This window comes from Barbus barbus, assembly GCF_936440315.1.
Source record: "Barbus barbus genome assembly, chromosome: 7".
Lineage (NCBI taxonomy): Eukaryota > Metazoa > Chordata > Actinopteri > Cypriniformes > Cyprinidae > Barbus > Barbus barbus.
In genome coordinates this window covers 1,851,930-1,875,396 of record NC_136735.1, presented here as the reverse complement: position 1 = coordinate 1,875,396, position 23,467 = coordinate 1,851,930, and the positions used below count along the sequence as shown (strand labels likewise).

The 23,467-nt window shown below is 40.3% G+C and overlaps 4 protein-coding genes across 4 annotated transcripts in view; all 4 read left to right on the top strand.

Annotated features, from left to right (window-relative positions):
* Positions 1-23,467, top strand: part of LOC306872949 (uncharacterized protein) — an 819,728-nt gene that overhangs the window by 219,656 nt on the left and 576,605 nt on the right. The window lies entirely within an intron of this gene.
* Positions 431-4,701, top strand: LOC306872926 (uncharacterized protein). Its single transcript, XM_079421861.1, has 4 exons — positions 431-1,073; positions 2,425-2,517; positions 2,597-2,830; positions 3,783-4,701. The coding sequence occupies exons 1-4, from the start codon at positions 507-509 to the stop codon at positions 3,969-3,971; spliced, it is 1,083 nt and encodes a 360-aa protein (XP_079277987.1). The 5' UTR covers positions 431-506; the 3' UTR covers positions 3,972-4,701.
* Positions 4,811-7,001, top strand: LOC306872259 (tripartite motif-containing protein 16-like; the record flags this gene model as incomplete). The annotated part of the gene is made up of 3 exons (XM_079420756.1): positions 4,811-4,832; positions 6,203-6,250; positions 6,454-7,001. 3 exons carry the CDS (start codon positions 4,811-4,813, stop codon positions 6,999-7,001), a joined length of 618 nt encoding a protein of 205 aa, XP_079276882.1.
* LOC306872911 (uncharacterized protein) lies at positions 9,876-22,958 on the top strand. Its single transcript, XM_079421834.1, has 4 exons — positions 9,876-9,918; positions 10,314-10,481; positions 10,688-11,051; positions 21,258-22,958. Exons 2-4 carry the CDS (start codon positions 10,314-10,316, stop codon positions 22,271-22,273), a joined length of 1,548 nt encoding a protein of 515 aa, XP_079277960.1. The 5' UTR covers positions 9,876-9,918; the 3' UTR covers positions 22,274-22,958.

The window sequence follows — 23,467 nt, the reverse complement described above, 5'->3', positions numbered from 1 at the left end:
AAGGTTAAAGTAACAATTGGTTTGTATACAAGTTCATATTAGACTATTTTTATAATAACGTTATATCTATTCATTTTTATGAATTATAAAAAAAAAGAGCAATTGAGTAAATATTTCAATGTAATTTTTGCAAAATTCTCTATTTTTCTCAAGTTTATGGACACTGTGGATTTTCTTGTATGTGACAATGTTTTCTAGCTGCGGTTGAAACACTCATTGAGTGATTACATGAGACACTATTCAGTAAGTAGTAGTGTATCTTTCAGCATGGATCGGATGTTCATTCATCCTGAATTAAATAGTCAAGGTCTTTGTGTTTAATTACAGTCAGGTGTGTCGAAACTAAACTGAAGCAGGATTGAGGAACCTGTTTTACAGACAAAACTGTTTTACACACCTCTCTCAAACACAGAAGCAGGAAACAGAAATCACTTGAGTTCAGGAAAAGAGAAACTGAAGTGTAGTTGAGCTGTTGTGTGTTTGTGTCTCTGTATTCACGCAGTAAAATGACAGAAGCCAGATTTTCTCAGGATGAGTTCACGTGTGCAGTGTGTCTGGATCTCCTGAAGGATCCAGTGGCCATTCCCTGTGGACACAGTTACTGTAAGAGCTGTATTACAAGCTGCTGGGATCAGGAGGATCAGATGAGAGTCTACAGCTGCCCTCAGTGCAGACAGACCTTCAGTCCAAGACCTGCTTTAGCTAGAAACACCATGCTGGCTGAAGTGGTGGAGAAACTGAAGAAGACTAAACTCTCTGCTGACTGTGACGCTGAAGATGTTCAGTGTGACGTCTGTACTGGAAGAAAACACAAAGCCGTCAAGTCCTGTCTGGTGTGTCTGAACTCATACTGTCAGAATCACCTCGAACAACATGAGAGCTGGTTTAAAGGAAAGAGACACAATCTGACTGAAGCCACTGGACGACTGCAGGAGATGATCTGCCAGAAACATGAGAAGATCCTTGAGGTTTTCTGTCGCACTGATCAGAAGTGTATATGTGTGCTGTGTACGATGGATGAACATAAAAACCACGACACTGTATCAGCTGCAGCACAGAGGACAGAGAAACAGGTATTTAACACTAGACTCTCATTTCATATGTGCTTACATCAGCACCATATTAACAGCTTACAGCATTCACACTGCAGCAGAGATGAACAGCAACTGAAGAGTTTCAAATGCCTTTATTAACAGTCTTTTGTATAATAGTGTTGCGTTCCACTCTATAGTCTAGGAGTTTCAGAGCAGAAGTAACAAAGTCAAAAGATGTGATAAAATAAGTGAACGTTGAGAAATCTCCTTTTCCTCCATCCCAGCTCTTACCACTTTCACCATCAACACTTACAATAAAGGTTCACACAAAGCCATATATTAAACGTCATGATACAAAAGAATATCAAATGTCAAAAATAGACATAACATAAACATTAACATAAACCAAAAATAATACAGTAGATAATCAACTTAAATAACCAAGTCGTCAGGAGAGAGCAAATGCCAAAATAACAAACAAAACAGTCTTTCTAAAGGTTATAACAAAATAACTTCCATAAAAGAAAAACAAGATACAAGACAATCTTACCTCTCTCCCTGACTAAAGAAAAGCAGGAGAAAAGTTTGGAAGAGGATAAACCCTACACGGTATCACCAAACTAGACTCACACAGTCTCAACAGTAACGTTGTTGTAACCACACTTGGTAAGTTTACAAATCACAGATTGCTCAAGAGCAACTAAACAAACACCGTCTCTGGGATAGCGGATAAGGGACTCCTCCCGAGCTGTGTCTCTCTGCTCCTTTATATCCGTTGCACACTTTGTAACAGGGAAACCACGCTGCTGCTAATTACAATCGGCTGCGGATGATTTGGAGAGCTGCTTAGCAGAGAGATAGAGAGAAAGAGGGAGCAGAGAAAAACATGTGATAATCTCCCAACATACACAACATTTACGTCATGGGACGTAACAAATAGGCTTTGATTAAGCAACATAAAATAATGGAGTGAACTAGTCACATTTTTTGACAAAATATATACTTCTGACTGTCAATCAAAATACAGGTTAAATGCATTGACAGACGACTTTTAGTAAATCTGACAGAATCCAGATGATTTCAGTCATTTATAGTTTCACTTAGTCCATCTATTTTATGTTTAGAGCCGCAGAACACAGCAGAAACACTGTCAGTGTAAAGCTTTATGTCAGTGTCAGTTTCACTTTTATAATACTTATATATGTGGTGTGAAACACTCCTTATGTTAATTCATGTATGATTGTGGTAAATGATCAGGCATCCTTTCTGGAGTTTGAACCTACAGCCATTAGTTATCACCTCCACTTTCCCTGGATTCATCTGTTCACATGATGATTTGGAGCCAGTGGTTTTCTGTGACATTCACTATCATCTGTTTGTCCTGCAAAAGCAGCTGAAGGAGACGCAGAAGACGTTCCAGCAGAGAATCCAGCAGAGAAAGAAAGATCTCCAGCAGCTGAGAGAGGCTGTGGAGTCTCATAAGGTGAGTCTGGAGAAGAAGAGAAGTTTGTCTCAGTCTCAGTTCAGACTCACTGAATCCTGAATCACTGTGTGTCTAACAGCGCTCTGCACAGACAGCAGTGGAGGACAGTGAGAGGATCTTTACTGAGCTCATCCGCTCCATTGAGAGAAGCCGCTCTGAGCTGATACGGCTGATCAGAGATCAGGAAAAGCAAGCAGTGAGTGGAGCTGAAGGACGACTGGAGCGACTGGAGCAGGAGATCAATGATCTGAGGAGGAGAGACACTGAGCTGGAGCAGCTTTCACACACACAGGATCACATCCAGTTCCTGCAGGTAACACAGATCTAGAAGAACAGCATCATAGTGGACTTAAGCAGATCCTGCTGTGACACCAGACTCACAGAGAAACATTTCATGAGAGTCTTATTATATAATCATCAGTCAGACTCTCATCTGATCATCTTCTTCTGAAAGAGACGCCACTTACAAGTGGCTTACAAGTGTATCATTTCTCTGTGCTTTCTTCTGGAAGATATATTTAGCTGTCAAACACCACTAGCGCCATCAACAGCTCAAAACTTCACCAACATTTCAGCTTTTCCTTCTGATTTATTACATCATGGTGAAATCATTGTAATATAGCATATTCGTATAGTAACGTTCATCACAATTGAATCAGGTGATCCTCAAACTTGAGTTTTATTTGTCTGTATCATTTTGATGAATTTGATCATGAAATCAGGATCACCCAAACATGAAGTCAATTATATGTATTATTCATATAATAAAATTATATGAATAGATTATTTAATATTGCGCTTTTGTATAATTACCACTGTCCATTGACATATCACGAATATAAAATAAAATAAAGTGTAATTTCATGTAGAGTACTCTTGGGGGTCCTCTGGTGGCCCTAAGCAGCCACTTAGTTTGCTTAGGCCTTGGGCCGGCTCTGAATCTAATCATAGCCTTTCAGCTGATTTTCCAGAGCAAATCTGCTCAACCCCTACAACGAGACTCCATTGATGAGCTTGAGCTGTTAGATGACATTTATATTCTTAGCAGTTGTTTTATCATACAAACTATTTCCTAGAAAGTTCACAGAGTGTAAGTGGCAAATATCTGTAGCTCTAATGTGATTTAATGAATATGAGGAGAATAAAGCTGATGCTGTGAAAGTGCTGGATTGAGTTACTAAAGATCGGTTGAGTCAAATCTGATGTTGGAGCAGGTTATTGGGTGAAGTGTGGAGCTGATGAGTGTTGATTTCTGTTTTCTGTAGAGTTTCCAGTCTCTCTCAGCTCCTCCTGAATCTATAGACGTAAATGACAATCTCTTCATTCCTCTCATCTCTTTGGATGACCTGAGAGAATCTGTCCATCAGCTGAGAGTCAAACTAGAGGATTTCTGCAAAGAGGAGCTCAAGAAGATCTCAGACAGAGGTAAAGTCCTGGAGATTCATCTGCTCTGAGGAGCATGTCGCTGCAGCCTACAAGATCCAGGGGGCGTGGTTGGATCCAGATCCAACTCCTCCCACCTTACATATACCTAAACCTACCCATCTCCACGCCCTAGATGTGGATCCAACCACGCCACTTGGATCTTGTGGACTGCAGCGAGCCTTACTTGTCTGCTCTCAGAAACGAGTCTATCATCTTCTCATATCATGGAGAGCATCATATTAGAAATGTCTTAAGCTGCGTTCACACTAGCAGTGACTTGGTGATGAGGTTGCTAGTGGGCGTTCTCACTACTGGTTGCCTTGACAGCAAATTAGGTTTCTTGCCACTACATACAAACATTTTGGAGGCAAAATACTAAATATAAGTCTGTACACTGTAAAAAATAAAATGTTGTTTCAACTTAGTGTTCGTGCTGCCTCAAATATTAAGTTTTGTGAACTTAAATTGTGAAGTTGTCTTAACTAAGAATAAAGCTGATTAGACTAAAGTGCAATGAACAATATCAGTTTAACAAATTTAAAATGACAAGTTGTCTTAACTGAGGATAAATCATCTGGATTTTATTGTTCCACTAAAACCAGTTCATTAACTGATACTTTAAGCATACAGTGATGTATTATATAAACAAAACAGAATAAAATACAGAGTAATGTTCTGCATGAGCGATACTGAATAAAGCATACAGTACTGCAAAATACAAAAATGTACTGCATGAACAATACTGAACAAACATACAGTAAAAAAATAATAATATAAATATATATATCAATCACCACATGTTGTTTGGGAGGGTTTAAAAAACATTCTCCTAGCTCATCCAAAAACAAACTCCAGCATATTCAGTTAAATGACTGGAACGGACTTCTATGGTCAGATGAAACTAAAAAATTTGCTTTTTAGCAGCAAACACTCAAGATGGGTTTGGTGAACACAGGGATAAAAAGTACCCCATGTGTTCAATGAAATATACTGCTGTATTTTTGATGTTGTGGGCCTATATTTCTGCTGGAGGTCCTGGACATCTTGTTTAGACGCATGGCATCATGGATTCTATCAAATACCAACAGATAAAAAATAAACAAGTGACTGACTCTGTTAGAAATCTTATAATGGGTCATGTTTGGATCTTCCAACAGTACAATAATCCAAAACAAACATTAAAAATGAGTCACTGAGCACAAAACCAAGCTTCTGCTGGCCATTCCAGTCCTCTGACCTGAACTCTGTAGAAAATGAGTGAGGTGAACTGAAGAGAAGAAGCACCAACATTGAGCTGTGAATCTAAAGGATCTGGAGTGATTCTGGATGAAGGAATGGTCTCTGATCTCTTGTCAGGAGTTCTCTAACCTCATCAGACATTATAGGAGAACATTTAGAGCTGTTAAACTGACAAATGGAGGTTTCAAAAAGTATTGAATAAAAGGGTGCCATTAATTATGGCCAACGTGTATTTGAGTTTGAGTAACAGAATTAGAGAACTCGCATGCTAATAAAAATACAAAAAGAAATACTGCTCAAACTACGGTTATATACAAACAAACCTTACCTATCCAGTGAACTGGAGCCTCTTAGTCTGGACAGAAACAATAAGATCAGCTGTAATTCTGTGCTGCAGAAGACTCTTCTGGCCTCATTCAGGAAAAAAAATCTAAATTCTTACTTTTTTAATCTAATCAATAGTACAATAAATTTTTAAATGTATTGATATCATAAAATATGAATTAGTTTCCATTTGCAGGTATTTGTACTATTTAAAGCTGAAATGTTTGAAGCAGTTGTGTTAACTGATATATCTGAGTTCAGTTGACTCATTCTTTTAAGTCTGATAAGATCAGCAAAGAAAAACATTGGTGTTTGAGTTATCTCAAGTTCAATCCAGAGTTAACTTAACTCAAAATGTTAAGTTATGATAGCTAATTAGCGCAATCGTTTTTTACAGTGTACAAAAATGAATGAGAAACAGCCTACTTTTTTCCCCCTTGCTATGTTTATCTATGGCATAGAGGATCACCTGAGATCAAATGTCTTCTTTCCTATTGGCTGTCTCTCCTGAAAGTCGCTCTTCATTTGCATAAAGTTGAATGATTCTGAACTTTGTGGAGTCGCTGGACACGCCCCATCCGGTCGCCGGAACTCGCCAGCTCTGCATTGAAATGAATGGGATCGTGTGGCTTGTAGTGTGAACAAATGGATGCAGGATCATGAGAATCACACTGTTCATGTCTGTTCATTTCCACAGTCACACTCACCAACATTGTTCCCAGAACCAGGAAGGACTTCCTACGATGTAAGTCAGTAAGAAAACAAACAGAAAAACTCATTGTGTTCATGTTCTTCTGTAGAAGCTGAAAGAAGAAGTTTATAGTTGATGTAAATGATGATTAGGATATCTGGTCATCTGTACTGAGACACTGAACATGAAGAGTTCAGCTCATGAAAAGATCAAACAGATTCATAATTCCTGATTCTGATGTGTTTTATCTCCATCAGATTCCCATCAGCTCACTCTGGATCTGAACACAGTGAATAATCTCCTCCGTCTGTCTGAGAGCAACAGCGTGATTACTTACACTGGCAGAGATCAGCCATATCCTGATCATCCAGACAGATTTGATCATTATTATCAGGTGTTGTGTAGAGAGAGTGTGTGTGGACGCTGTTACTGGGAGCTGGAGTGGAGTGGAGATATTGTGCGTATATCAGTGTCATATAAGAGCATCAGCAGGAAGGGATGGGGTAATGAGTGTTGGTTTGGATGTAATGATCAGTCCTGGAGTTTGATCTGCTCTTTCTCCAGTTGCTCATTCAGACACAGTAACATAGAGACTGATCTCCCTGTGAAGTCCATCAGCAGGAGAGTAGGAGTGTTTGTGGATCACAGAGCAGGAACTCTGTCCTTCTACAGCGTCTCTGACACAATGAGCCTCATCCACACAGTCCAGACCACATTCACTCAAACCCTCTATCCTGGGTTTTGGGTTGGTTCTGGATCATCAGTGAAACTGTTGATGAATCAGATTCTACCCATAATGCTTTGAGCTGCATGATAAATCAGTAACAGTGTTATTATAGAGTCTCTCCTTTTCTCTTCATGACATTAATACTGCAGCTGAACTTCTGTCAGTGAAATAACATGAATCAGCATAAATGTGTAATAAATCCTCATATAGACAGTAAGTCCTGCTGAGTGTGTTTCTGTGCTTTTCTCTGTTTGTGTTGATTGAAATCAGTCATTTAGTTTTTAATGTAGTGTAAGAATTACAGCACCTCAGACACTTTGAACTCCTGAGATGGACAACACACACACAGTGCATGAACATACAGACATCTATCTCCACATCCCACTGAGAGAAGATGTGGGAAAATGCCTCTCTCACATATGCATCAGCTCCTTTTCATCCCCTCTTCCTCTCACCCATCCTTCCCTTCACCCAGCTCACTCAGAATGGTCAATAGAATATAATGTTCTACAGGTGATATTTACAGTCATGTTTGGTATCATTTGAATTGTCTCAGGGCGTCTGGTACAACGGTCTCATTCTTACAAGAGGTAAACTAAAAGGTAATACAGATCCTAAGAGTTTAGCGATGTATTGCACACTGTAGAGGGTGGGCCAGTTCCCAGTGGTTTTCATGCAAATTACCTTCTGTCCCTAAAGGTGTTATAACTCGACTTGATCCAAGCAAATTCCAATTGTTAGTTCCTGTCTCTATTTCGGGGATGTTTATCTTGGCCAGGGTACTTAAAGAAATGTTGTAAAAGGATCGGGGTGATTCTGTAGCCAGAAGCCCGTAGTGTGTGTCTCTCAATACTTCACACTATGTATTTCTATAAAGTCAGGTTTGCATCCTATACTCGTAGATTTATCTTTGAGAATTCAATGTTTTGTATTGATATGATTTGATCTCTTTGAATTGCTGTGTAATTGACATAATACATACAGTATTTACCTGACTGATAATAAATGGTTACATTTGACCTTATTCTGTTTTACTCTGTAATTATTGACTCTAGTAGATTACGTTGCATCCTTGTTAAAGACATGAGCAACCGAATGAACGAGTAAATATAAAGTCAAGAGTTAACTAGAATAATCAAATATCAGAAGAATACTAATTAGAAATAGACAAACAATCAATTTGCATTTCAAGCTAAATACGAGGTCATAATAAAATGGAGTCAGATTAGAGTTTAACTTAAATTGAAGAACTTTGCACACTGAAAAGACCAAACACGCAGGAAACCTTCATCCACCATTGGATACCTTCTGTGGACCTTACAGTGGTGACCAGCCACAGCCTTAGATGAACTCAACTGAAAAGACACCATTAAATCTCTCAAGATCTGATTAAACAACTCCACAAACAGCATTACCAGCTTCACACATTACAATTTGACTTTATTTCTGTCATATGTTTATAAAAATGATTTGAGAATTAACAGAAGTTTAGTTGTTTTGTTGAAAACGTTTAGTTTGGTCTCATCATTGTGGCGATCAGGGTTTGCTTTAGTTGGGCTCCTGACGCTTGAGTTTTAATCTTAGTTTTGTTCAGGCTGCTGTAACTGTGTTTGTAAATGTACAGAGCAGAGCAATGTTTTTTTAATAAACCAGACAGGACTATAAAAATCTTCAAAACAAAATACTACAATAATATGAGCGCCTGGATTTCATAAGGTTTTTAAAAAGCTTTGTGTGATGAAATGGCATGATGAATGTATGAAGAAGAGTCACTGGCAAATATACTCGGTTTCTCTGTTACACAGGTTTCTTTTAATCGAGAAAGAGCCATAGTTTATTAATTATCCATTTCATCACTATATGATAGAAACAAATTCTCTGTTTTGTGGCACCTTGAATTTCACAGTATGTCAGAAAGAAAGATGAGATATATTTGAAGGGTATAATGAAATGTTTATGGGATGTTTTGGAATATTGGCCTCATGTGAACACAAAACTGCCAGCTTCTTTTATCTGTTAATACTGAAAAACTACTGACATTTATGACATCAGCTTTAAACATAGCAATAACTTTTTCTAACTCTATAATAAATAAATCTGGACAGAGGCTATTATAATGGACAGACACTGATTTAAACTCCAAATTTATGATTATGAAGGACTAGAGAGCTGAATTGATCTATTAATGGTTATTTGGTTATTTTCATAACCCTGTAAAATCTTTCCAATGGCTCCGATGTTTGTGTTTAAAACCCTGAAATTCGTTTAAATGATTAAAATGCAGAAATTAAATCAATCAAAACACGTTTTAAATTATAATTTCACAGACTAGTCTTAAGCCTAGTCCAAGACAAACATTTTGACTTTAAGAAACCCTTATAAAATTACTTAAATGTCCTAATTGAACTCTGGCCTCCTGGCTTAAGCGCCGTCTGTGCACCTGGTTCATGAATAATATATATCACAGAAATCATAGTTTCATCTTCGTTACGGATCTGCGCGCGCTTCCTGTCTTCCACAGAACCCCGCGCTCGCGGAATTTAAAAATTAACGGTCATTTTGTTTTGCTGCCTGACTGACTGCTCGTTCATCGATCTCTTTACTAAATTATTACTTAAAATTAATATAGTTATGATGATTTCGGAGGGATTTGACATGCCTAACTGAGGAGAACATGATGTTAATCGAGAAGTATTTGCGGCTCGACAGACAGCCTGTATGATCTGCTCCTAGTTTTAAAGAAGATAACTAGTGAGAATTTGCCACTGAACTTCAATGTATTTTTGAACGAGAGAAAGACGAAGAAATGAGTTACATGATTTACAAACTACCCTGAATTTGACCGCTTGTTATTTTCTCACTTTGACTGCTGATGAAGGGAACACGACGAAGAGAGAGAGAGTATCTTCTCGTGCTGTAGGAGGCGCTGTGGTGATCTGCAGTCCACCGGAAAAACCACCGAAGAAAGAAAGAAAGTCGGAGCCTTTTTACTTCGGTATGTTTATTTAATGTGTTTTACTTGATTAATGCGTTTTAACTGCGTATGTGCTTGTTGTGACTTCACATAAAGATTGTCTTCGCCTTTTCTCATCGCTTATGAACATTAATCATGGTTTTACTACATTTACCATCATTTAACTGAAGTGTTTGTATTAAAACTGCAGTAACCGCAAGTTTGACATTGTTACAGTACAGTGGCCTTGTTCAAAAATTATATTTCTAATAATGCCATAATTACTAGATTAGCACATTGTTTAATTTTCAGTCCTGGACACTCTGAAAGAATGCTTAGAAATCGGCACACATCTTAAAATATCGTGCTTATGACTTTGATTTTGGGTTTGATCAGTCCATAAATGCATCTTGTAATTCTGATGTGTTTGTGTTCAGATGTTGATGATGAAAGCGCAGGTGGATGTGGTCTGCTGTAAATCAGTAGGAACTGATCTGTCCATGCTGGATATTGAGGATTTCATCACAGAAATCTGTCGGCTGAAGAAAGAGGTGGCTTCACTGGAGACAAAGCTGAGAGAAAGAGGAGACAAACTGAACAGAGAGGTTTGAACAGCTCTTCATTTCATCCTTCAGCTCAAACACTCAATGACACTTCTTTCACAAACTCAGTTCTTATCAGCGTCTCAGATTAAACCAGCAGCAATATATAATAACTAATCTCCCATATAACCACCAGAGATAACTTCTGAGTAATGAGGTTAATATCAGCAGCTTGTTCTTTATTTGTGTTTATCTGTGATGTTTGTCAGGATGTGGAGAAGGTTTCAGTGCGTGTGACTGATGGGACAGAAGCTCAGGATTCAGTCTGGAGCGTCAGAGATCAGAGATCCAGAGACACACAGGACTCAGAGCTCAGCCTCACTTTACTCTGTTATACTGACGCTCAGGATCATGAATCCACTGATCAAACCTCTGACTGTAACGCTGGAGAACAGCAGATGCTGCAGACGCCGCTGAAGATGTGCTCCGTCAAACTGGTGGACTGCAGGAACCTGATAGAGAGCAGAGCAGAAGAAACCACCGCAGAGCAACAACAACAGAGTCATGAGGAAGAGCAGGAGGATGATGAGAATGATGGGAATGATGATGATGATGAAGATTTCATTCCTCCAGGTTTGTTTCTTCCTTTTATGACAGTTGAATGTGAGCAGAGACTCTGATGGTCTGATCAGGTTTGAGAAAAAAAATTCTGAGATATTTGGTAACTTAATGGCAGATTATAGAATTTATTTCTCTCTGTTGAGATTTTGATCTAGAATGTGTTTTTTAAGTGAGCCAGATTTGCTGTGTCTGTTTTTAAGGCTGCACGATTTGGCCAAAAATCATATTTCAACTATTATAAATGATAAAATCATGAAAGAAATATATTGCAATTAAAATAATACTATTATACTGTAAAATTGCATTATAAATATGGTGAAATGGGTGGCAAACCTTTCATTTCCATAAATGTTTCTATGCATGGTTTATTTAATTAACTTGCTGGCTTTTTGCAATTGGATAACTGCACTAAACCATATCATATTTCTTTTTTAAGTAATTGTTCACAGTGACAAAAAGGGGTTGGCAAGATGAGAAATTCAGAAATCTAGAAATTCAAAGGCCTATGAACCATTTATTTTTTTACAAAAGATAAGACTGAATGTACCTGAAAATGTCAAATGGTGTAACCACCAAAGAATGAGAAATAATAAATATTTTATCCACCTAGATGACATGTAAGCTTACTTATAGAAATAAATACTTAATTTTAAAATATCACACGCAAATAGATTTTATTTGAGTCATCTCTAAATGTAAATTGTAATGCATTTTTCCAATATTTGGAGGGACACTGAAAACACCTCTGTTTTCTAAATAATCTTTGACAAATTAAATTAAATAATAATACATTTTGACAAATTAATGTTAAAAACCATGTTATTATACTAAACTAGATTACATTTTATTGTACATTAATTGTACATTAAGCATACACTCAACATAAACCATGCATAGCTGATTTATTCAGATCGGCTGGAGCAATGCAGAAATGGAAAATCAATCAATAGACTGACAGAATTCTTCATTTTCATATAACGTTAGCCAACATATTAAGACACAAGTCAAAAACAATAGGAAAGTTTATCAAGGAATAGCATTAAAACGGCATTAAAAAGTACTTCATGTTGGTTATATTGTCTAAAAACAGAACAATCCTCATTTTACTTACTCGGACCATGCGCATTTGTTCAGTGAATTTAAGACTGGACTAGAGGCGATTCTGCACCGCGCTCGGCAGGAACTGAAGTCACAGGCACGCAGAGATAACAAGCAAGCAGACAGTTTCGAAAAGAACCTGAAAATCCCGCACCACTAAGTTACCGAAGTGGGTCTTCGTTTAGAGGAATAGATGGCGCGGATGGGATCGCGGACCGCAGCGATGTGTTGTAGTGTATGACATGATTGACATTTGCTGGCTTTGACTAGCCTCCAAGTTTGAATATGATTGCGCATCGCTCCAGTAAAGTTATTGTAAGCCAATCTGACATTACACAGTTTACACACAACTTTTCCATCTCCTAATTAAAAAAAATAATAATCCCACACCTTGCCTTTCGCTTGGTCATTTTGAGCTCGCCGCAACTGACATGAAGAATACGCATGTGAGGTCTGAGGTAAAAATGTAGTTTCTGCCCAGATACGCTTTTTTAAAAATTATATATTTAAATATTTTGATATGGATTTTTAAAACTTATTTAAAATGTTTTAAATGTAACCTTAAAATTATGATAATTTGAACGATAAAATAATGCGCACACTTGGCGAATAAAGCTGATTCTGATTCAGATTTGCTTTAGGGTGAATGTACACCACCGTAACAAACATTTGAGGGAATTCTCGAGGCAAATAAAATGGCCGTAATGAAACAGAAAGCAGTTCAGTGTCTTGGGTGCACAATGTTTCTCTTACGATTACTGAATTGCACCACTTTTTTATTAATGTATAGACAAGCACCGCCTCCTTGCCTTTTACATGTAATCGTTGAATCCCGATCGGTTCGCAGAGGAGAGCTTTCAGCCAAGTCTCTGTAAAGGTCAAAATGCAGGCCTCTGTATGAATGGTGAACATTGCAGTTCATCGATTTTATTCCTTAGAGACTGGGCGTTTGCCATTACCATAGTCGGCAAAGGAATCCTTCTGAGACACTGCTTCCTCAGTCTTTGATGCACGCCACCCTTCTTTCCTCTCTTCCACGGTTTCCATAATTTTGATTAATCATTGTTCCTAGAGGCATTTTCCATAAAGCCGCCATCGTTCAGAAAATGTTGCGATCTTATCAAATCCACTGGGTATTGAACATAATAAGGCCGATGCCACTGAAGCAGAAATTCGCGGCTGTACTGGAGCTTCGTGGTAGGTCTCACAGATGTTATGTGATTAAGGCATGAGATAAGCAGGGGAACCCACATTATAGTTATATCCAGCAACTTCATCTTTGTTTTCCACAGGAATATAGCTCATCAACTTGCGTTTCGACTTAAACTTTTCCAAAACAAACAAACGCACAATAAACACTGAAACGCAACACAAACCCGTGTTCACACGTGTTTACAAACTCTGCTGCCTGTCGCCGCATGCGCAGCGCCAAATCAAAAATAATTTGCAAATTTATTTAGAAATAACCCTTTTAAATTGAATTAAACCATATGGACACAAAAATATTAGCATCACGTCATTGACCTATAACCATATGACCTGACAAACCAACTCTTCTCAAATATATTTTAAAACCCAGAATTTATAACCATTTTGTTCATTTCAGATGACAAAGGCAGTTCATCTTCTGATGGAGAAACAGTGTTAACATCAAAAGAGCTGCTGACGGTCAAGAGTTTTCCTTGTGCCACCTGTGGAAAAACACTGAGTTCACAGGGTCATTTAGCGAGACACGAGAGAACACACACAGAACAGAAGGACTTCAGCTGCAGGAGATGCAACATCAGCTTTCCTACCGCAGAAGAGAGGAGACTTCATTCAAAAGAGCACAGCGGGAAGAAGGAGTTTCACTGCGAACAGTGCGGGAAGGTTTTTTTCATTCATTATAGTCTAAAAGTTCATTTGAAGACTCACAAAGAAAAGTCTTTCCACTGCAGCGAATGTGACAAGTATTTCAGCACCAAAGGAAATCTTGATGTTCATAAGCGAATGCACATGGAAGAAAGACCGTACAAGTGTCCTCACTGTGAGAAGAGCTTCAGCCAGCGATCGCATCTGAAGAAACATGTGCGTGTTCACACCAATGAGAGGCCGTACCAGTGCAGTGAATGTGGAAAAACCTTCACAAACTCAAGCACTCTAAAGTCACATCAAAGTATACACTCAGGTGAGAAACCGTTTCAGTGCAAACACTGCGACAAACGATTCCGACAAAGAGCTAATCTGAACTGTCACGAGAGGATTCACACCGGAGAGAAACCTTATCTGTGCTCCTACTGCGGGAAGAGCTTTTCTGATCCACGTTCATTTGTATTTCATAAGCGAGTCCACACTGGAGAAAAACCGTATCACTGCAGCGTCTGTGAGAAGAGTTTCAGTAAACATATTTCTTTAAAAAACCACAAGAGGACTCATACTGGAGAAAGACCTTTCAAATGCTCTCAATGTGACAAGACGTTTGCTCGATCAGACATCCTCAGGGTCCATCAGCGAGTTCATACAGGAGAGAAACCTTACTCCTGCTCCATCTGCGATGAGAGATTCGCTTATTTAGGTAGTTTTCAGACCCACCAGAACAAACACGCTAAAGAACAAACTGCTCCAGAATCATCAGAGTGACTTTCATCAATCGGCTTGTCCTCAAACTGTACGTTGATCTCTTGCTGCCAGTAGGAGGCAGAGAACTTTTTAAATGCAGTGGATTGAACCGAACATTGTATGTCAAGTTTGACAGAGTAGAGCAATGATTTTATGTTGAACCTGACAGAACTATTAAAAATACTACCATAAATACTACCATAATATGAGCACCTGGATTTCATAAGGCTGTTAATCATTTTTTATGTGGTGAAATGCATGAAGGAGAGTCACTGGCAAATACACGTTGTTTGGTTTCTTTTAATCAAGAAAGATACATGGTTTATTAATGATCTATTTCATCACTGTTTCAGAGCATTTATGCCGCCGTGTCAGGAAAGATATTTACTTGGTAGAAACCAATCCTTTGGGTGGAAAAGTTTGGCGGTTTTGTGGCAAGTACTTAAACTTCACTGTAATGTCAGATAGAATTAAAAATCAGATAGAATTAAAGATCAGATAGAATTAAAGTGTATGTTTGTGGGATATTTGGAATGATGACCACACAGAACTGTCACAGCTTCTTTTAGCAGGTTTTTAATGCTGCCATATCATGGCAAGAAATGACTGTTATTTCCTTTAATTTGCTTTAGAGAGTCAAAGTCAATTTCAAGTAAAGTTTGTTCACTCTGCCATATTTGCAAAGTCGCTGAGCTAATATTTCAGGCCTCCAAGGCTAACTGCATCTGAAATCGCATACTCTTAAGTAGGCAGTTTTAATTTGAATTATAGCATCTGTTAAAAAAGTATGTTCTATTTTAAAATGAATAAGGATAGTATGAATGAAATTTGGATGTACTAAATCTGCCATGTTGTTACTGTCGTGTGACCTACCAGAGTCAGTTCATTCATAAATCTGCTCCGGGGGCCTCATGGGGCAGAAAGTGTCTACCGAATGCACACTTCTGTGGTGGAAAGTGTCTACCGAATGCACACTTCTGTGGTGGAAAGTGTCTACCGAATGCACACTTCTGTGGTGGAAGTGGTAGTTCATCCGGGTACTTTTGGCCACTGTTTTTCAAATACATTGGCTGCATCTGAAATTGCATGCATCCCGACTGCATACTACGTGAAAACAAAACAAGGATGTCCGAATTAAAAAAAGAATAGGCAAAAAATACCCTGATGATGACATATTAGTCTGTTTCTGTTCAGTTTGGTTTTGCCCATATTTGGTTCTTCCTGTTTTAGTTCCTGTCCTAGTTTTGTTAATCAATGATCGTCTTCACCTGTGTTAGATTAATTATCTTGTTTCCTTATTTGCCCGATCCCTTTATAAGTCCTGAGTTTTCCCTTAGTCCTTTGTCCGATCTTAAGTTAGTTTAATGTCAAGTGTGAGTTGATGCCGCTAAATAAAGAATACTCCTTTTGTTTACTCCTTCGTCGTGCACCTCTTTTACTACAACCACCCGACCATAACAGAAGATCGGACCCCAACCGAATAATGGACTGCACTTACCTGCCTCCCGAGGATGAACTGCTCCAATTGTCACAGGACGGCCACCCCATTGAGGACTATGGAAGATTTCCTCCAGCTCGCCCACCGCATGCCATGGAAGGATGGCACGCTAAAGACTGTCTTCTGGAGCAGCCTTGATGACTACCTGTTCCTCCAGGCACCACCTGCCACTACCCCGGGCTCTCTGAAGCAAAACCTGGAGTTTGTGCTATCCCTCGCGGGTTCATCTTTTATCATGGAGGAGGTTTATGCAGACCAGCCACCGCCCGAGGCGAGGAATGTTCCGCCCGCGGTGAAGAGGATACCGCCGCAAAAGGTGATGAACGTTACGCCGTCCGTGGCGAAGATGTTTCCGCCCAACCCTCCTGAGTTCCCGCTGGTTCCGCCCAACCCTCCTGAGTTCCCGCTGGTTCTGTCCAGCCCTCCTGAGTTCCCGCTGGTTCCGTCCAGCCCTCCTGAGTTCCCGCTGGTTCCGTCCAGCCCTCCTGAGTTCCCGCTGGTTCCGTCCAGCCCTCCTGAGTTCCCGCTGGTTCCGCCCAACCCTCCTGAGTTCCCGCTGGTTCCGTCCAGCCCTCCTGAGTTCCCGCTGGTTCCGTCCAGCCCTCCTGAGTTCCCGCTGGTTCCGTCCAGCCCTCCTGAGTTCCCGCTGGTTCCGTCCAGCCCTCCTGAGTTCCCGCTGGTTCCGTCCAGCCCTCCTGAGTTCCCGCTGGTCCCGCCCAGCTCTCCTTCGTCTCTGCTCTCCCGAGCGCCCTCAAGTGTCCGCGCCGCAAGAGCGCCCTTCTGCGTCTCCGCTGGTCCCGTCCAGCTCTCCTTCGTCTCCGCTGGTTCTGTCCAGCTCCGCGCCTCCCGTGCGCCCTCAAATGTCAGCGCTGCAAGAGCGCCCCCAAGTGTCCGCTCCTCCAGAGCGCCCCCAAGAGTCCGCTCCTCCAGTGTGGCCCCTAGAGGGGAACATCCCCCAAAAAAATTGGGGGGGGGGCATATAGTCTCTGCCTGTGTGGCCGGGCCAAGGCCACTGAGCTCCCTGATTCATCTTGGGCTCCCAAAAAAATTATACCGCCATGGCCATCCAAGTTCCCTGACTCGCATGGCGTCCCTAGTCTCCTGATCCGCCATGGTCTCCCGTGTCTCCTGATCCGCCATGCCTCTCCGAGTCTCCAGTCCTGCCATGCCTCTCCGAGTCTCCAGTCCCGCCATGGCCTCCCGAGTCTCCAGTCCCGCCATGGTCTCCCGAGTCTCCAGTCCCGCCATGGCCTCCCGTGTCTCCTGATCCGCCATGGCTCCCCGAGTCTCCTGATCCGCCATGGCTCCCCAAGTCTCCTGATCCGCCATGGCCCCCCGAGTCTCCTGATCCGCCATGGCTCCCCGAGTCTCCTGATCCACCAGGGCTCCCAGAGTCTCCTGTCTCGCTATGGCCTCCTAATGGTGCGTTCACACCGGACGCGACTTGCGCGAATAAATTGCGCTATTCGCGCGTAGTTGGACGCGTGAACATTTTGGGTTTACTCGCTTCATTCGCGCATGAAAGTCGCTTCTTTCGCGCGTGAAATTCACTGCACAACAGACGCGAATTCGCGTCATGGGCGGGGCTTCTGCCAGGGGGCACAATGACTGCCACAGAGAGCATATGTATAGAATTTGGCAAATCAGCCCTTTATGTGCTATGGAAACACTGGACGTGTGTATTTCAGCCTAGAATGTAGTTGTTTAAAACTCAAATCTGCGGTTTATTTATAAAAACAGCCCCTATTTGAAAATGTGCTTCGCCGATTTCGGAGCCGTGAGCTCCAGGCGATCACCGGGCGCTTGTGCTAATGTATCCCGAAGAGAGGAGCATAACCTCGGCTAGTCCTTCTGACATTTGCCGCTGGCTCTGATGTCTCTGTAGTGGATAAACATAAGATATAATTTGTTTTGGGTAAATCTAACAGGTAATCTTTGGTCTATAGTACAGCTCCGGATACAGCTACGATGATTTAGTCCTCTATTGTTGTTTTGATTTCTGCCTCGCTCGTAATCACGTCACTACTAGAGCAAGATCCTGATTGGTTAGCGCGGCGCGAATATCCGCCAAAGTTCAGATTTTTGAACTTGCGCGATTCGCGGGAATCGCGCGTCAAACGCTCGAAACGCTCAATTCGCGCGGATCGCGCCGCAGGATGTCTATTCGCGTCTTTGCATTGACTTAACATGTAAATCACTCGCGCTTAACGCTTCATTCGCGTCTGGTGTGAACGCACCATAATGCTCCTGATCCCCCGATTTTTAATAATTTCACTGTCATTTACATTTAGTCATTTGGCAGACGCTTTTATCCAAAGCGACTTACAATTGCGTCATAATTGAATCATTTTTACTTTTTATTTTACCATTAAAAAAAACTTTAAACACATCAGTTTATACGTTTCAAATCATGTCTTTCGGGCTGTGTAAGCTGATACTGTACACTGAAATAAACCGTGCATTGTTTATTTGAATGAGAACAGCAGATAGAATATCTCTAGAGTCTAGACAGATAGAGATGAGCAGTAGTTCTCTGGCTGTACTGTAGGAGGCGCTGTGAGGATCTGACTTCACCAGGAAAACCACTGAAGAAACACAGACTGGAGCTCAGTCTCGGTACGTGTTTCAACTGTTTCTGTGTTTGTTCATTTGCTGTCTTTAGTGTCTTAATGATCTTAAATTAAGCGTTCCTTCAACATCTGCTTTAGGACAATTAACCTCGAGGGTTTACTACAGTAACCGTAGTTTAACTTAGCAGGTATTTGTAATAAAACCACATTAGGCGCAGCACAAATGTACCATTGTTTTACTTGCTGTAATTACTAATGTAACAGTGTCCAGCATACTACAATAGTTATATGCTCATTATATCTAACTATTGGAGTATGCTGGGCACTTTTGAAAGATGCGTAAAATCTGTTAAATCTCAGTTTATTAAATGGAGCTAAATTGAAGTGTTAGATATTAATAAAATGTTATATAGATGATATTCCTACTCAACAATGAACTGAAATGAGTCTAAACAAATATATTTATATCTGACATTAACGTTTCTGAATATTCTCGAAGTTAATTTTCTTAATTAATTTCTGTGCAATTCTGCTCTGATTTTTACTTTGATCAGTTCATTATAAATGTTGAAATAATGATGTGTTTGTGTTCAGATGTTGATGATGAAAGCGCAGGTGGATGTGGTCTGCTGTAAATCAGTAGGAACTGATCTGTCCATGCTGGATATTGAGGATTTCATCACAGAAATCTGTCGGCTGAAGAAAGAGGTGGCTTCACTGGAGACAAAGCTGAGAGAAAGAGGAGACAAACTGAACAGAGAGGTCTGAACAGCTCTTCATTTCATCCTTCAGCTCAAACACTGTTGGTTTGGTCAGCAAAAATGTGTATAGCTTCTATTAAAGGGATAGTTCACCCCAAAATGAGAATTGTCAATAATTACTGACCCTCATGTCATTCCAAACCTGTAAGACCTTAACAAATTAAGATATGTTTGATGAAATCTGAGAGCTTTCTGACTCTCCATACACAGAAACACAACAAACGTTCCCAGGCTCAGAACCGTAGGAAAGACATGGCTAAAACAGTCCATGTGCCATCAGGGGTTCAACTAAGTTTATGACGCTACGAGAATACTTTTCTGCTCAAAGAAAACAAAAAGGCAGCAGCAGCTATTTCCACTAAGTGCAAATAGTAGTATTTTTATCAATATGCTATTTACACTTATAATAGCTATAGCTTTTATTCACATTGTTAAAATAGCAGGATTTGATGCTGTTTAAAACACTTATTGCAAATAGTGGCAATTATCTGCACCTCAGTACCATAGTACATTATAAAGCAGTATGCAATAATTACGTATTGAGTGTAAATGATCACTTTAATTCAAATTATTAAAGGTGCAGCAGCGTGTGATGCTACTGATGCACTGCGCCTTGTTTACAAGGTGAGGAAGACGCATGCTGTATGCAAGCTATTGAGTTCTGCATTGATTGTGCTATAAGTCTTGGTAAATTTTGTAAAATGGTGCTAAAGTGTGCATTTCCTGGATGCCCGAATCATGAGAAACCAGTGAGAGCACATAAAAGTGCATTACCAACAACAACAGATGAGAGACTTACCTTTCACACTTAGTATATAAATGATTGAGAGCGAAAGTATTCTCATATCTTTGTAATAATTACGGTTCAACCACTGATACGACATGGACTGTTTATCTGATGTCCTTACTACGTTACTGGGCCTGGGGAAATTTCAGTTGCATTGCTGTCTATGCTGGGTCAGAAAGCTCTCGGATTTCATCAAAAATATCTTAATTTCTCTTCCAAAAATGAACGAAGGTCTTACGGGTTTGGAACGACATGAGGGTGAGTAATTAATTTCATTTTGGGGTGAACTATCCCTTTACGGTTCAAAGTTGATTCATGAGTGTCAGATTCAGTTGATATCTGATTCTGTGTTGATGAGCTGACTGTGTTTGTCAGGATGTGGAGAAGGTTTCAGTGCGTGTGACTGATGGGACAGAAGCTCAGGATTCAGTCTGGAGCGTCAGAGATCAGAGATCCAGAGACACACAGGACTCAGAGCTCAGCCTCACTTTACTCTGTTATACTGACGCTCAGGATCATGAATCCACTGATCAAACCTCTGACTGTAACGCTGGAGAACAGCAGATGCTGCAGACGCCGCTGAAGATGTGCTCCGTCAAACTGGTGGACTGCAGGAACCTGATAGAGAGCAGAGCAGAAGAAACCACCGCAGAGCAACAACAACAGAGTCCTGAGGAAGAGCAGGAGGATGATGAGGATGATGGGAATAATGGGAATGATGATGATGATGATGATGATGATGAGAATAATGGGAATGATGATGATGATGATGATGATGATGATTTCATTCCTCCAGGTTTGTTCTTCCTTTTATCGTCATTGACCTATAACCATATGACCTGACAAACCAACTCTTCTCAAATATATTTTAAAACCCAGAATTTATAACCATTTTGTTCATTTCAGATGACAAAGGCAGTTCATCTTCTGATGGAGAAACAGTTTTAACATCAAAAGAGCAGCTGACGGTCAAGAGTTTTCCTTGTGCCACCTGTGGAAAAACACTGAGTTCACAGGGTCATTTAGAGAGACACGAGAGAACACACACAGAACAGAAGGACTTCAGCTGCAGGAGATGCAACATCAGCTTTCCTACCGCAGAAGAGAGGAGACTTCATTCAAAAGAGCACAGCGGGAAGAAGGAGTTTCACTGCGAACAGTGCGGGAAGGTTTTTTTCACTACTGCTCAAAATATGAAAATTCATATGAAGACACACAATAAAAATTCTTTCCAATGCAACGAATGCAAAAAGTATTTCAGCACCAAAGGAAATCTTGATGCTCACAAGCGAATCCACACTGGAGACAGACCTTATAGGTGCCCTCACTGTGAGAAGAGCTTCAATCATGGAACTCATCTGAAGAAACATGTGCGTGTTCACACCAATGAGAGGCCGTACCAGTGCAGTGAATGTGGGAAAACCTTCACAAACTCAAGCGCTCTAAAGTCACATCAAAGTATACACTCAGGTGAGAAACCGTTTCAGTGCAAACACTGCGACAAACGATTCCGCCAAAGACTTACTCTGAATTGTCACGAGAGGATTCACACCGGAGAGAAACCGTATCTGTGCTCCTACTGCGGGAAGAGCTTTACTAGTCCAGCTCATTATGTATTTCATAAGCGAGTCCACACTGGAGAAAAACCCTATCACTGCAGCATCTGTGGGAAGAATTTCAGTAAACATAGTACTTTACGAAACCACAAGAGGACTCATACTGGAGAAAGACCTTTCAAATGCTCTCAATGTGACAAGACGTTTGCTCGATCAGACATCCTCAGGGTCCATCAGCGAGTTCATACAGGAGAGAAACCTTACTCCTGCTCCATCTGCGACGAGAGATTCGCTTATTTAGGTAGTTTTCAGACCCACCAGAACAAACACGCTAAAGAACAAACTGCTCCAGAATCATCAGAGTGACTTTCATCAGTCAGTCTGGAAAAAACTGAAACTGTACATTGAGCTCTTGCTGCCAGTGGGGGGCAGTGAACTTTCATGTGTTGGATTGAATCGAACGCTGTATATAAAGTCATGTTTGACAGAGTAGAGCAAACCTGGGCATTGTACGGCCCCCGGGCCACATCTGGCCCTCTGGCTATCCTTGACTGGCCCACATGAGCTAGTTCATGAATCATGAATTAAAAGGCAATCGCAAATATGCCTAGGAGTAATTATACAATACAACCGCACTGCTTTTATTTTCAAGGCAACAGCTTTGTTTCCTGATAATGAAACAACTTTTGAGTTGAGGAGTTTGAAACTGATTTTATTTCTGTAAACTCATAAAAACAACAACAACTTTGCTTTTGTGAAATAATGAAAGAAATGTGCTTCCTGGCATCTCTGAAGCTGGAGCTCGTCAGAAAAAAAAGAACCGAAACTCAGTACGGCTGCCTCACAGACATGTGAAATAGGCTATAAGTTTAAAATGTCTACTTTTAAAAGAATCAATTCAAAAACAAATATTTCCTGATTATTGTAATCTGTATGAAGGTTGCATTTCTTCTGCAATCGCCCAAATTTCTCATGTGACCCCTTGGGGAAATTAATTGCCCACCCCTGGAGTAGAGCAATAGTTTTGTTAAACCAGACAGAACTATGACAAATCCTCAAAATAAAATACTACAATAATATGAGCACATGGATTTCATAAGGCTGTTATTCATGTTTTATGTGGTGAAATGACGTAAAGAATGAGAGTCACTCTGTTTTTTCATTGCTGGGAGGGATTCATTAATCAAGAAAGAGCCTTAATTATCCATTTCATCACTGTTCTTCCAGAGCATTTATGCCGCCAAGGTAAGTTATTTACAGGATAATTAAAAAATTGTTTTGTGGCAACTTTAACTTCACTGTAATGTCAGATAGAATTAAAGTAAATGTTTATGGGATATTTGGATTATTGACCTCATGTGAACACAAAAATTGCCACAGCTTCTTTTAGCAGTATTTTAATATTGCCACATGGCTAGAAATGACTGTTATTTACTTAAAAGCCAAAGTCAATTTCAAGGAAGGTTTGTTTACTCTGCCATCTTTGCAAAGTCTGCAGGCATCCAAGGCTAACTGTGCATCTGAAATCACATACTGAGTAGGTAGTACATTTGAAATTAA